The sequence below is a fragment of the Phocoena phocoena genome, chromosome 7 (genome assembly GCF_963924675.1).
Source record: "Phocoena phocoena chromosome 7, mPhoPho1.1, whole genome shotgun sequence".
Classification (NCBI taxonomy): Eukaryota; Metazoa; Chordata; class Mammalia; order Artiodactyla; family Phocoenidae; genus Phocoena; species Phocoena phocoena.
The window spans coordinates 26,182,145-26,195,560 of record NC_089225.1 but is presented as its reverse complement, the minus strand read 5'-3'; the positions used below and the strand labels follow the sequence as shown (position 1 = coordinate 26,195,560).

At 34.4% G+C, this 13,416-nt stretch overlaps 1 protein-coding gene across 1 annotated transcript in view; it reads left to right on the top strand.

Annotated features, from left to right (window-relative positions):
• The window catches only part of LRP1B (LDL receptor related protein 1B), a 1,473,103-nt gene that overhangs the window by 952,379 nt on the left and 507,308 nt on the right, over positions 1-13,416 (top strand). Inside the window, exons 34-35 of the mRNA XM_065880137.1 lie at positions 1,938-2,063; positions 3,101-3,232. Coding sequence (XP_065736209.1) covers positions 1,938-2,063; positions 3,101-3,232 — 258 coding nt within the window. The remainder of the gene's footprint in view (positions 1-1,937; positions 2,064-3,100; positions 3,233-13,416) is intronic.

Genomic DNA, 13,416 nt, shown 5'->3' with positions numbered 1-13,416 from the left:
AATTAATTTTATTATTTATAAAAAATAATTATTACTATTATGTTTAAAAATGCACAGTCCCAGGATCTCCTTTTTCTTCTTTTTTCACATATTTTGGATATTATCAAGGTTATATAATGCCTCATTTTCTCTTGTTTTTATAAATCAACTCCAATCCATTTTTCTTTACTTCTTCAATTCCCTTGTTTCCCGTACTCTCTGTTTGGTGTTTTTTCAAACTTTATAGACGAGTATCACTTGTCAATCTCTTCCCAGTTTTCCAGTCTTTAGTGGTAGTTGAAGTAAATTTATATCCAAACGCATATCTCTATAGATTGGCATTGCATTAATGTACATTCACATGCTTTCTATAAAATGAAATACATACATAGTCAGTATGGAATTACTGTAGATCCATAAATACAATTGTCTCATTATTAAAATAATCATAGAGCTGAAAATTCATCTTAGTATTGTAAGTCAGCTTGGAAAAAAGGGAATAAATCAATGAATCTCCATTAGTTTATATATGAGATAAAGGTAATCATTTCAGAAGTTCAGGGCAACTCAAATCTTAGTATGTGGACCTACATAAGAGCAACTGCCAGGTATAAGAAATGAGCAGAGAATGTGGTAGATCTCCTGTTGAGAACTCTCCCCAGTTAGGACTATTTCACACTTCAAAAATGACAGAACTTGTGACAGGTTTGATTGAACAATTAAATCCCATCAGACTATCTTGAATTCAGGAGATTAGAAATAATGAGCTTCATTGGTATTTTGAATTTTCCATAGAGCACTATTGATATATAGCTTTCATAATGCTTTGTAATTCTCACTGGATTTACTGTACTTCATATCAGAGTTTGAACATCCAGTAAATGGCATTGCATGTCCTAGAATAATAAAAATGTTGTAAAACTGGGATATTTAATGAACTTGATGGATAAGATTGTAAATTACCTAACTTTATGTTACCAGCTTTAATTAGCACATTGGGCCTAGTAAATTTAATGGACCATCTTTATAAAATTCCGACCTGTGATTACCTAATATTTGTCATTGCTACCTCACAGGAATAAGGCAAATTAATATGCCAGTTAATTAGATTACTATTATGGGTGTGTTTTAAATCTATTTTTGAAGAATTATGTTCCTTGGAATGGCAAATTTTAGTTCCTTGCTTTTAAAAAATCAATTATACATATATGTATATATGTACTTCCTTACTTTCAATGGTATAATTTTTGAGTTGAGTCAGTAATATAAATTAACAACTATTTATTTGATACATTTGGATAAAGTATTCTTGAAAAGGAAGTAACTGTAGAGTTGAAGTGAAATTTAGAAGTCAGAAAAGAGATTTCCTTGTTTCTGTGATCTTAAAATATTACAAAGATCTATGACCATATTCACGGCACACCAATTTCCTTTTGCTCTTCTATAACTATGAATCCTCTCATGTATCTTACTTTACAAAAAAATTATTTATTTATTGTAAATGTATTTTTATTGAGATATAATTGACAGATAATGTTGGTTAAGATGTATAATGTGTTGATTTAATACTTTATGTATGGCAATATGATTACCACCATAGTGCTATCTGTTACATCACATAATTATCATTTCTTTTTTGTGGTGGGAACAATTAAGATCTAATCTCTTAGCAACTCTGAATTGTATTCAAATTGTATTCAAAGTTAAATTGATTCTATAAATTGAGTATAGTACTGTTGTCTGTAATCACTATGCAGTGCTTTTTTGGAAGGAGAAACTTCAACCATAATCTGCTACTTCAAATTATTTGAGGGAATAAAATATGATACCAATATGAAACAGCTGCATTTATAAATTAATAATAGCATAAATATTTATTCAAATTACTGATATTGAATTATACTTTCTTTAGTTTTTTTGATTTTTATGTTTCTTTTGTTTGTTTTCCTACTTTGCAGGCAGCAATTCCTGCCAACTAAATAATGGTGGATGTTCTCAGCTTTGTTTACCAACATCTGAAACTACAAGGACTTGCATGTGTACAGTTGGATATTATCTCCAAAAGAACCGCATGTCATGTCGAGGTATGAGGTTTTGAAAAATCTTAGTTCTGATGCATTTACTTCATCCATACAGATTTTAGGCAACCAAAGTCAGCTTTATCTGTGTCTACTGAGATTATCATATAATTTTTTATCCTTTATTTTGTTAGTGTGGTGTAGCACTTTGATTGGTTTATGGATATTGAACCATCCTTGCATCCTTGGCAGAAATAACATTTGATCATGATGTATGATCCTTTTAATGTATTGTTAAACCAGTTTGCTAATATTTGTTGAGGATTTTCACCTCTGTGCTCATCAGTGATATTGGCCTGTTGTTTTATTTTCTTGTGGCATCTTTGTCTGGTTTTGGAATTAGGGTGATGCTGTCCCCATAGAATGAATTTGGAGGTGTTCTTCCTCTTGAATTTTTTTGGACTAGTTTGAAAAGGATCCTGAGATCCCAAAAGTGGCTGCTGCCAGCCTGTCAGTCCCCAGGGGGCTTCCCAATTGCCTCTTGCCGCTCAGAAGGCTCTCTGAGATCAGCAAGTGGATCTGACCTGGGCACCTTTCCAACTATTGTCTCTGTGCTGGGACTTGGCATATGTGAGATTTTGTGTGCACTCTTTAAGAGAGAAGCTTCTGTTTCCAATATATCTCTCCAAAACAAGTCCAGCTGATTTTCAAAGCCCAACTTTCTGGGGCTTTGTCTTTCCAGTGTAGGATCCTCGGGCTGGGAGCCCTGTGTGGGGTTCAGACCCCTCACTCCTCAGAGAGTACCTCTGTGGTTGTGACTTCTCTCCTGTTTGTGGGTCACTGACCTGGGAGTGTGTTTGTGCCCCTCCTACCCATGTCATTGTGGCTCCTTCTTTATATCTGTAGGTGTGGAAAACCTTTTCTGCTAATCTTCAGATTGTTCTTATAGATAGTTGCTCTGTAAGTAGTTGTAATTTTGGCATGCCCGTGGGAGGAGGTGAGTTTGGGGTCTTTCTACTCTGCCATCTTGATACCCACCTCCTGCTAATGGAATGATTTTAATGTTATATATTCATTTTATTTTTGTTTCCTTTTAAATTTAGGTATAGAGTCATTTCTTATGTACTCTGTTCATGAAGGAATCAGGGGAATACCTCTGGAACCAAGTGACAAAATGGATGCCTTGATGCCTATATCAGGAACTTCATTTGCTGTGGGAATAGATTTCCATGCAGGTAAATAGCTTTTATTCATAATTTATGTATAATATTTTCACTTGATTTATTAAACATAATGGAAATATAACCTTTCCATCTGTACTCTGATAGTCAAGATGAGGAATAATAAAGCAAATCAGAAATGAATTTTTAAGCCTAACACAAATTGTTATAAATAGGTTCTGTCTGAAAAAACTGAAGCAGAATTTTTCTAACATATAACATTTGAATTGCAAGTACATTAAAATGCCATGATTGGCATTTGGTTGCTTCATTTGTATTTCTATCTTTTTTTTATCTTTCAGATGACACTTTTACTTTTATCCAACTATAAATATTAAAAATAAAGCATTTTGATTTATTATTTACTTAAACATAATCTTATTTAAATTATTTTCCAGGATGTGGTTATCTATTCTAATATAGGTAATAGCAAATGAAATCCAAATAATGGAAACAATTATAAATGCTAAACCATTCTTTTTACTTTTGAATACAGTAGCTATCATTTCAGAGTCAGATTTTACCTTATCTTCTTGTTTTAGCAAACAGTGAAAGAAAGCAGATTGGACACTGTCGTTTTTTTGTGGCTAACACCAATGTGTGATTTGGGGGGAGTTCCCTCGTGGTCTAGTGGTTAGGATTCAGCGCTTTCACTGCCATGGCCCAGGGTTCAGTCCTTGGTTGGAGAACTGAGATTCCACAAACTGCACGGCAAGGCTAAAAAAAAAAAGAATTTGTGTGATTGGGAATTGATGGTAGAAACTGTTAAATTTATTGAAGGAAATAAATTTTTTGTTCTAATTGCTAACTTCAGATATAGCATAAGCATTGGGTATATTTCTTTCATTAATATTCATATTTATTATTCTACCCTTGAAGGATTAAATTTATAAAAACAAATTTCTCCATCTCTCATCCAACTAAATCATATGCTTCCTGAGTTAATGTTTTGGTGTTGAAGATGTACTGCATGTTCCCAGTATATTTTTTATATATGTAAAGACAGTTTTGTCAGATGTTAAAAAAATCGTTCTTTGATCTATAATCTTTAAAAAAATCTTTAAACAGCAGCACATGGGCTTCTGGTAGTAAGCCTATTATTTCCCTCGGCTCTAACACATTTTGTTCAATCACATGTTAATGAATTTTTGGCTACAAATCAGTGTATTACTGGGGATTTTTACAAATGGTTCAAAGATGACTTTTCTTAAGAAAATTATTTGCACCGAATATTTGGAATCACAAAGAGGGAAGTTTCCTATGTTTTTTAAAATGGCTTTTTCCGAAAGGAAGGTATAGAACAAATATAGCATACTTTATTGAGCATTATGTAAATTTTGCCAAAATTAGTGTGATTTTTGATCAAACAAGGCTCTTTGATCCAACCTCATTTTTTGTGGAAGGCTCACTACCCTACCATGCGTAATCCACCCTGCCTCTTATTCATGTACGTGTTATTCTGTAGAATTTTATTATATAGGATTTAATAGGTGCAAAACTAAGAAAAACTTGAACTTCTTGAAAAGGGTGTATTTATATATGTGTATATATTTTTACTAAGTACACAGTCCCTTGTATTAGCCGGTATCACATAGTTGATTCTTTTAAAGACTACATAATGATTTTTGAAAGTATTTGATAAATTTCCAAATACAAATATCAAATAAGCCATTTGGTCAAATGTCCTGATTAGATCATTTGTAAATCTCTTGTTCCTTAAGGGCAAACTTATTATTTGCATGAGTTGAATTCACTTTCCAAGGTTTGTATGTTGGCCCTGAAATGGTTAAGTTTCATATAATGTGCCATGAGAGCAGATAATTTTATTTGCAAAGAATAGTACTCTCCCTGTTTCTAAATCCTTAGTAATTACTAATATTTTATAACAAACATATTTTGTATCTATTTTGATGATTTTCCATAGAGCAATTACTACTTATTAGTTAAACTTTGTATTCTTCATATTATACCTGCCATATTTTAAAATTACATTCCTAGAAAGGAATTATTTTTGGAAAATCAGTTTCTTCTAAATGCAAAAGGATATAGGCATATGGAATAGTCATGTGAAATTAGAATGTTTAAGAGTCTATTAAAATTTCTACTGTTAATCAGAAAATAGCAAGATAAAACTTGCTTTGAAATCTAAGAGGGCCAGAGACCTAGGGGCCAGTAAAACATACGGTGGGAAGAGACCAGACTTTTGCATCAGACAACTTGGATTCTAAAACCAGTTTAACCACTTACTAGTTCTATGACCTTGGGTGAATTACTTAATTTTTCTGAGGCTCAGTTTCCTCACTTTTGGGGATATTTAGATCGATGTCTGTAAATGTTTGTCACAGTGCTTGATATACATGAGTGCTCAGAAAATAGTAACAATACCTAATAATGGAAAGTAATAAATTGTAGAAATTAGCATATATGATATATATTTACAAACATATTCTGCAAGCTATGTTTAAGCTCCCAGTTAGCAAAGATTTTGTTTTCTGTTCTTTGACTGATAGTATTTTTTCTATTCAGTTATCTGCATATACTTGTTTCTTAACTTCTTGAGGACAGAAAGAGTACATTAGTAAACGCCTCTAGTGAAAATGAACTTATTACTGCTAATGATGATAATGAATAGTCTGTAGAGCAGATATTTAAAGATTAAATAACACCACCAGGTATTTGAAGTCATTAAATGTAAACCTAGGAGGCTAGCAGAGAGTAAACCAACCGAAACACTAATGATGATGGTGGTGTTGGCAGTAGTATCAAGAGTTTTCAACCATGTCTCCACGTACATTTGTGCTTCCATCTACTATACAGTCTGATCTTTTAATAATTGCATTTTATGAAAATATATGAGCATAAGAATGTCAGCAACTTGATTCATAATAGCATTGTAGACCACATACAAGCTCTGTGACTTGATTGAATGAAGCTGCTTTAGGGAGGAAGGAAGGAAAATAATGAATTGCTCCAGAGAGATAGAGAAAATTTTTGATACATCACCCCCTATTTTTTTTATCAAGACCTTTATAACCTGATTATATGTTCTTCCTCTACTAGTTCCCTTTGCAGACATTCTATTTCCTCTTCTTTCATTAACTGCATTCACTTCAGGACATAATCTCTACTTTTAGGATCAATCAAAGGTAAGGATGACAAAATGAAAGAGCACAGTTGTCCCTTATTCTAAACATAATAAGGAAATGGTGTGAAGGAGGATCACTTGTTAAGTATAGCTATCATAATTTCTATAATACCAATTCACTACCACAATTCTCAGGGATAAATATATGCTCAAACCTGTACATTTCACAACAGATCTGAATCTTGCTGGGTTTTGGTTGTAATGAATTAAAGTTTTCTGCAGTGAAAGGATTTCTTTCACCAGATGAAGCAATTCTGGATACTATCCACAGAAGAAAGAAGACCCTGTGGCTCTTTTTAAATGTTCAAAGCATACTTATCACTTCACTGGAAAAGTCCCATTCCACTGGAAAAAAAAATACTAAGCTTTGAAAATCCTGGCCTGCTGGGTGATATTCCTCCTGATGAATGAATACTGCATTTGATGTTTTAAAAGATATATTTTAGTTAGGGGAAAAGCCTTCGAAATAAAGCTCACTGCTCCAGTTAGTAATATGATCTCCAGCAAGTAATGCTCTATTCAGTTCCGCCACCCACACCTTGCGGGTGTTTATGACTTTTTCACAATAATCACGTAATAGGATATTACTTAACTAGAGGAAATTCTACTCAGAGAATGGTGATTGACTGAACTTTCCCAGCTTATATTCTTTTTTCATCTTTTATCTCTTTTGTTCAAATTGGAGTTATCCAACTCAGTGTTAACAAATGTTGATTACTATCTGCTAGGAGTAGTACATCACAGCTAAGTTGCTATGGGGGACAAAGATAAACTAGGAATAGTTTCTGAGGTAATGCATGAATGGATAATCTATGGGAATTTTTTTTCTTTTTTAAAGAGAGCATCAAAGTACCATTATTTGGATGTCATTGCTTTACACTCACTATGGGGAATATTCTAATGCCTTTTTACAGCATCATACAGTGATCTGGCTATTAAGACAATACAAAAACTGAAGGAACATTTAACATTATACATCTGTTCAAATCCATAGAATGTAAAACACTAAGACTCAACCCTAATGTAAACTATAGATCCTAATATAAACTATGGACATGTCAGTGTAGGTTCATTACTTATAACAAATGTACCACTCTGGTATGAGATGTTGATAGTGGAGGAGGCTGTGAGTGTAGGAAAGGAAAGGGTATATGGGGACTCCTGCTCAAATTTGCTGTGAATCTAAAACTGCTGTAAAAAATAGTCTATTGAAAAAAAACTGCAACAACCCTGAAGGAGAATATGTGACAAAATTCTGTTGTCATATTTACACGGTTGAATATCACCTATTTACATGAAAGATTTTCTCCTCAATAGTTCCACAACATTTGCATATATCTTTGAATGTTAGAATTAGAAGGAACATTTGACACAATCTAGTGGCATTTCCTCATGTTACAGATAAGGAACCCAGAGAGATCAAGGGCTGCATGGTAATGGAGTGTCCTACTTTTAATTCTTTACACTATGCCATCTTGCCTTTGTAACCACTTAAACACAATTTTATTTAGACCATTGTTGGCATTACCTGATGAAACTACATGGTACTTCTGCAAATTTGTAGTGGTAAAAGATCATGCTTTATTTTGATTTATGTACTGAATCATATTACTTTAAACCCATCTAATAATTGAAGCAGGTGACACTCAAGTGAGAGTCTCTTTTTTATTATGCCTGGAGGCTTAGAAAAGAGCTGTTTACAATTTTTTTCTAATAACCACTCTGTCACCAACCAAGGCCGAAGAAGAATTATAGAAAGAATTCTTTTTATGTCAGTAACAGCAATAGCTTAAGAAATACAATACTGTTGCTTTGAGACATTTTTTCAATTTTATGGAAACCATTCCCTTAGCTACAAAGTGAATTTTTAGGGCTGGTTCAATTTCTTTCTGTTCTTGTGACAGTGAACAGATACTACTTTGTTGTCGTTTCAGATTTGTTTCAAGACTATATTTTCAACTCATGAGAACAGTTTGTATGTATTTGTAGATGGTCAAGTCCAGTAAATCTTTCAGGATGTAAAGTATTAACTGCCACAAGAAAACAAAAACTTTCCAACATCATGGGGAAACGAATATAACCATGCATAGAATAAGTCATTATAGGTCAAACAAATTATGGGAAATATTTCACGTATCCTTTTTGGATAATGTCTGAACTCAAAACATAAAATACAAAGCAAAACAAAGCAAGCTTCTGTTAGGCATCTGGATCCCTCAGTAGGTTACCTGAAACCAAAAGCTCCAGAATATGCACAGCGATGACCTACTATCATGAAAACTTTGGTCACCTTATTTGGGATATATTATTCTCTGCTATTGAAAGAACCATGAAGTCTCCTGAAATTTCTTTCTCAGGCAGTTAGCACTCCTCAAGAAAATGAAAGGTCCCAACACCAGCTTTGCACTTATTCACATGAAGTACATCCACTCTGTTTGGGCACCTTTCTTTTTCCCTCTCCTGAGTCACTCTATTCTGCTCTATTTCTTTCTAGCTGCTCAGGATTTTCAGCTCAGGAATCTCTTATACATTTATATCTGATACTCATGTCTTTCTCTACTCCTCTCCTTATCAAAATTGAGTTACCTAGAACCCTATTCTCAAAAGGCCTGGTTACACTTATCATAGTAAATTATTAAGAGCTGCTAAGAGATTGACAAGTTATCTTACTAGTATGTTCGAATGCATCACAGTATCTTAACCCAACACTGTAAATCCAACTAAAGCACCATTAAAGACATGTGAAGAAAATATTTTTATGGATAGGTCAATCTTTTGGATGTTTTTCAAATTATTTCATACTCTATTAGACAATAGATTGGTATCTATTTATTTGTGGAAACTGGATACGCAAATGATAATGTGGAGGTCTCCTTTAGCTTAGGTACATTGATACCATTAATATTGTAACGTGTAACTTTAACCTTGAAAAAGTGTATTTCCCCTATTTTAAGAAAACCAAGGGCATACTAGTTTATTTTTCTTTCTGATACTCTTTCTTTTGGAAAAAAATGTATAAAGCTATGATTCAGCTTCTGAGATTGTTGGCCATTAATTTTTTATCAATTTTCTAGTTAAAAGAGGAATAAAAAAATCATCTAATTGATTTTTGGACTGGTCATACGGAATGGATCGATCTTTCTTTTTATCATTTGGTTTCATTCTTAGCCAGAGGCCATAAGTAGTAAGAATCCTTTGGGGGATTTGAAAGGAAAAAAGATCTAATTATTTCTATAAATTTCTTATTACTTTTAGAACAGGGACTTGGCTAAAGTAGAAAGCCTAGAAATGGAACTGATCACCCATGAGTGGGTTAGGAAGAGGAGGTTTGGAAGAGGAAGCAATTAAAATAGCATCACAAAAACCCTTAATACTTATTAAGCACTTACTACATTACAGGAATAATATTTGGAAAATTTTATATATTTATGCAGTTTAAATCATCAGAGTAATCTTTTGAAGAAGATAGTATTTTTAACAATGAAGAAACTGGATTTTGGGATGAGATATGCATGCAGAGGACAGTTGGTTACTTTGGGATGCTCGAATTCTGCATTAAAGATTTGCATTTGGATTTTTGCCCTTGAAATTTACAAAAGCCGTGAATTGAATAACCAATAGTGGAGTAATCAACATCATATCCTTGATAATTTTATAGTGAGAATTTTAATTCTATTGTACTTATGATTGGGAAAGATAATTGATAGGCAATGTCAGCGCCCAGGGTTTGAGGGAATGATGATAATATCAACAATTGTAGAACTGCCCCTGCTAAACTTAGGGGCAGAAGATTAATGGTACAGCCTCATCTGAGAGAGAGTAATGATGATGATAATCATCATCGTCAAAAGGAGAATGAGAAGAAAGAGAAAATCATTTATCTCACTGTGTTTATATTATTTAACTATTGCTGTATAACAAATGACCAAAACTTAGCCACTTAAAGCAATTAATATTATCTTTTAGCATCTGTGAGTTCCCTTAGGTCTCTCATGAGGCTGCCTTCAAGGTGTCGGCCAGATATGTGGTGTCATCATAAGGCTCAAGTAGGGAGGATCTGCTTCCAAATTATCCATGTGGCTGATGGCAGGAATTATTTTCTTGTGTGTGTTTGACTGAGAGTCACAGCTCCTCACTGACTGTTTATTTTAGTTTCTTGTCATAAGGTCCTCTCCACAGGGCATTTCAAAATATGACTGCAAGCTTCCCTTAGAGCTAATGAAAAAAGAGTGAGAAAGGGCACACAGCAACTGGAAGCCAGACCTTTTATAACCCAGTCTCAGAAGTGATATCTCATCATTTTAGTATATTCTATTTATTAGAAGCCAGGTAGTAGGTCTAGGCCACACTCAAAGAAAGGGAGTAGAGGAGGGAATGAATACCAGCTGGTGTGGAACATTGGTGGCCACATTAGAGGCTGCTTATCACAATATTGTAGGTTTTTATTGATATTATCCCTATACAGTGGTGTCTAAGAGGTGAATTTTGATTGTCAGCTTGAATTATTAATGATGCTCCTATATGGACAGCTTCTGTATTCTGGTTTAAACCAAGTGAGGATGAATTAATGTAAAGAACCAGGATCATGGTCTTGAATCCGTTTTTAACTCTAATTAATAGTAAGCCTTGGATACCTGGAGAAGTGCTCCAGGTAGAGAAAAATAATAAAGCCTAAGTGAACTGTCAACTGCTTTACAGGTGGAGTGGGACAAAGCTGGGGTTTGAACTTATACATACATATATACATATACACACACATATTTTTGTGTGTGTGTGTGTGTATATATATATATATATATATATATATATATATATTTCCCAAACCCTAGTTTTCTTTACACTACCATGCTAGGGTAAGATGAAAGTGAGGAAAGATTCCAGAAGTATCCAAGAATGAATGAGTATTCAACAACAACAACAAATGTGTTATATAAGGCAAAGGCTCAGAGATATTGGACCATTCAGTGCATGGGGTTCAGAAAGTCAGGCTGGGGACAGGGGATAGTTGGTGGTCCTAGTACTAAGTATCTAACTTAGCAGTTCTATGGCAGTGGTTCTCAAGGGATGATTATGCGCCCCAGGTTACATCTGGCAATATCTGGAAACATTTTATTTTATTTTATTTATTTTTTTTTTTTTTGCGGTACGCGGGCATCTCACCGCTGCGGCCTCTCCCGCCGCGGAGCACAGGCTCCGGACGCGCAGGCCCAGCGGCCCCGGCTCACGGGCCCAGCCGCTGCGCAGCACGTGGGATCCTCCCGGACCGGGGCACGAACCCGCGCCCCCTGCATCAACAGGCGGCCCCCCAACCACTGCGCCACCAGGGAAGCCCTGGAAACATTTTTAATTGTCATGACTGAAAGGGTGCTACTGGCCTCTACTGGGTAAAGCCAGGGATGCTGCTAAACAATGCACAAGACAGATTACCACAATAAAGAATTATTCAGTCCCAAATGCTAATAGTGCCAAGGTAGAAAAATCTAACATGTATTTTCAATGATTTTGAAATGCACCTCTAGTTTAGTGACACTATCCTTGAAAGTAGCAGACCCAATGTCTTTTTCATTAGAGTACTATTTGTTATCCTGGTCATCTCATTCATTAGTACCCAGCTTTTAATATCATGAACTTGCCAAATTTGCTTTTGACCAGAATTCCGGAAAAATTCTCCATCAAAACCCAGCAACTCTCTCAAATCGACCTTTACAGTTTTTGACCAGTGTCTGGAGAAGTCTTCATGTAATATTAACTTACACTAAATCTTTTACTGACAGCTGTCTGGCACCAAAGCTTTATAAGAAAACCTCTTCCAAAAAATTGCTTAAAGCTGTCTAGGATTGCCTGGGGGATACAGAGGTGTGTAACACCAACAGAATTATGAGCGCAGTTACTTTCTTCTTGACACCAGTGCAGGCTGTGTGTTGACTGATGTTAACTACGCTTAGAATGAGTTCTATTGCATCCAGTGTTTCTGTCTAGAATTTTGTGTCCAGGAAGGGAGCCCCAAAATACTTGGCAACAGTTGACAGTTCTTTATGCTCACCCACCATGGTCCACAGAGCAACTATGCAAATCTTCCAAGGATAGCAAATTATCTCCCTTTGTTTGCTATGGGTAAAGCATTCTGTCAGTGTGTTCATTTAGGACTACGTTGGGGGAAAAAAATCCTGATTTCATTAGTCTAGAATTTTATTTGTTTTATTTATTTATTATTTAATTTTACTGAAGACGGAAGGAGAGGAGTTAGCTGTAAATTAAGTAGGAAAAAACTCAGATGGAACTAGAAATGGAACTTGATTGTCAGTATATTAAATACTAGAATAGATTACTTACTGGTTATAAATCTCTGGCTCTGGAGTATTTTAAAGAGTTAAAACAAACAAACCACCTCTTCTGAATCATGATTTCTCTGGGTCTCTTCCAGCTTTTTGACTATTCAACTCCCACTATTAACAGCTTCAACAGTAACAACCTGTAGGCTATTTTTTAAAACCATCTGTTTTCTTAGTCAACGGTCATTAAAACCTATATGAACAGAATCATAATTAGGTTTGCATAGTTTGAGTACAGAAAGTAGACTATTGTGAATCTGTCCTTTTCTTCAGGGGCAAAACAAATGTTCACAGGACAGATTCTATTTATGTTGCTGCTTTCCTTACAAATTAAATATTAAGATACTAAAAAGAATTGATGATTCCACAGTAATTCAAGGTTCTAACTATATATGAAAAGCTATTTTCTAAATCCTGGATAAGAGGATTCAAAATTTTTATTTTGTTACTTATGAGACATTATTCTGGTTAGAAGGAAAAAGAGCTAAGATTTAATGGTGACTCTTATTAATACCTTACTTAAAATGTGATGATAGCATTATGGTTGTTTCCATTTAATGTTTTCCATTAACACTATTTTAGTGATAAAGCAAGTGATATTTTTGAGCTTGGCTCAGATTTGAATTTATAGATACAATAAAGGATTACAGTGAGTATATTTGTATACTATTTGCAATGTTCATGTGAATCCCTATTAACTCAAAATAATGATGATTAAATAA